Source organism: Passer montanus, unplaced genomic scaffold (genome assembly GCF_014805655.1).
Source record: "Passer montanus isolate IOZ18808 unplaced genomic scaffold, ASM1480565v1 scaffold774, whole genome shotgun sequence".
Taxonomy (NCBI): Eukaryota; Metazoa; Chordata; class Aves; order Passeriformes; family Passeridae; genus Passer; species Passer montanus.
The window spans coordinates 2927-4523 of NW_024372968.1; the positions used below are offsets into that span (position 1 = coordinate 2927).

The following is a 1597-nucleotide window of genomic DNA, read 5'->3' on the forward strand; positions in this document are numbered from 1 at the left end:
CCCCGGTTTTGTCACCCCCATAGGGGCTCCCACCATGTCCCACCCAGTTGTGTCACCCCCACGGTGCCACCCCCGGTTGTGCCACCCCCATGGCATTCCCACGGTGCCACCCAGTTGTGTCACCCCTGCGGTGTCACCCCTGGCTGTGTCACCCCAGGAAGGTTCCCACCGTGCCACCCCCGCTTATGTCACCCTCACGGTGTCACCCAATTGTGTCACCCCCGTGGGATTCCCACGGTGCCACCCCCGGCTGTGTCACCCCCACGGTGCCACCCCCGGTTTTGTCACCCCCCGGTGTCCCCGCGGCACCCACCGGACGTCGGGGAAGTCCCTGGCCAGGGCGCCGACCTCCATCTGCAGCGCGGCCGTGTCCTCCAGCACCAGCAGCTCCCGCAGCCGCGGCACCACCGAGTCCAGCCAGGGCGACGCCGACTCCTGCGGGACACGGGTGTCACCCGGCACCCAGCGGTGTCCCATGGGTGTCACCCGGCACCCAGTGATGTCCCATGGGTGTCACCCAACCCAGAAACCCAATACCCAGCGATGTCCCATGGGTGTCACCCAACCCAGAAACCCAATACCCAGTGATGTCCCATGGGTGTCACCCAACCCAACAACTCAACACCCATTGATGTCCCATGGGTGTCACCCAACCCAACAACTCAACACCCAGCGATGTCCCACGGGTGTCACCCAATACCCACCAATGTCCCATGGGTGTCACCCAACCCAGCACCCAGCCATGCCCATGGGTGTCACCCAATCCAACCCATTGATGTCCCACAGGCGCCACCCAACCCATTGATGTCCCATGGGTGTCACCCAACCCAACAACTCAACACCCATTGATGTCCCATGGGTGTCACCCAACCCAACAATGCCCATGAGTGTCACCCAACCCAGAAACCCAAAAACGTCCCACAGGTGCCACCCAACACCCAACAATGTCCCATGGGTGTCACCCAACGCCACCAACACCCCACAGCCGCGCCAGCCCCCTCCCCAGCGGGTCCCGGGGGGGTCCCGGGGGGTCCCGGGGGTCTCACCAGGCGCGTGAAGAGCTCGCGGAGCTGGCGGGCCTCGTCGCCCAGGCGGGCGGCCACGCGGGCGCGCGCCTTGGCCGAGGCGCACACCAGGCGTCCCTGCAGCAGCGGCCGCACGTACTCGATGAGCACGCGGCGGTGCAGCTCGCTGACCAGCACCTGCCACGGCAGCGCCACCGCCGGGTCACCGGGGTGGCACCCAATGGTGGCACCGTGCCCGTGGTGTCACCCAGAGCAGCACCCAATGGTGGCACTGAGGTCACCGTGCCCGTGGTGTCACCCAGAGCAGCACCCAATGGTGGCACTGTGGTCACTGTGCCCGTGGTGTCACCCAACGCGACACCCAACAATGGCACGGTGCTCCCCAGCTGCCACCCATCCCTGATGTCACGGTGTCCCCCAGCTGTCCCCAGGTGTCCCCCAGGTGTCCCCAGCTGTCCCCGGGCGTCCCCCGCGGGCCCCAGCTGTCCCCAGGTGTCCCCCAGCTGTCCCCCAGCTGTCCCCAGGTGTCCCCCAGGTGTCCCCAGCTGTCCCTCGCTGGCCCCCGCTGTCCC

At 67.2% G+C, this 1597-nt stretch overlaps 1 protein-coding gene across 1 annotated transcript in view; it reads right to left on the reverse strand.

Moving 5' to 3' along the window:
- Positions 1–240: 240 nt before the first annotated feature.
- Positions 241–1597, reverse strand: part of LOC120512775 (exocyst complex component 3-like protein 2) — a 5673-nt gene continuing 4316 nt past the window's right edge. The window contains exons 6-7 of the mRNA XM_039731474.1: positions 1047–1202; positions 241–435 (exon numbers count right to left, since the gene is read on the reverse strand). Coding sequence (XP_039587408.1) covers positions 256–435; positions 1047–1202 — 336 coding nt within the window. The 3' untranslated portion in view covers positions 241–255. The remainder of the gene's footprint in view (positions 436–1046; positions 1203–1597) is intronic.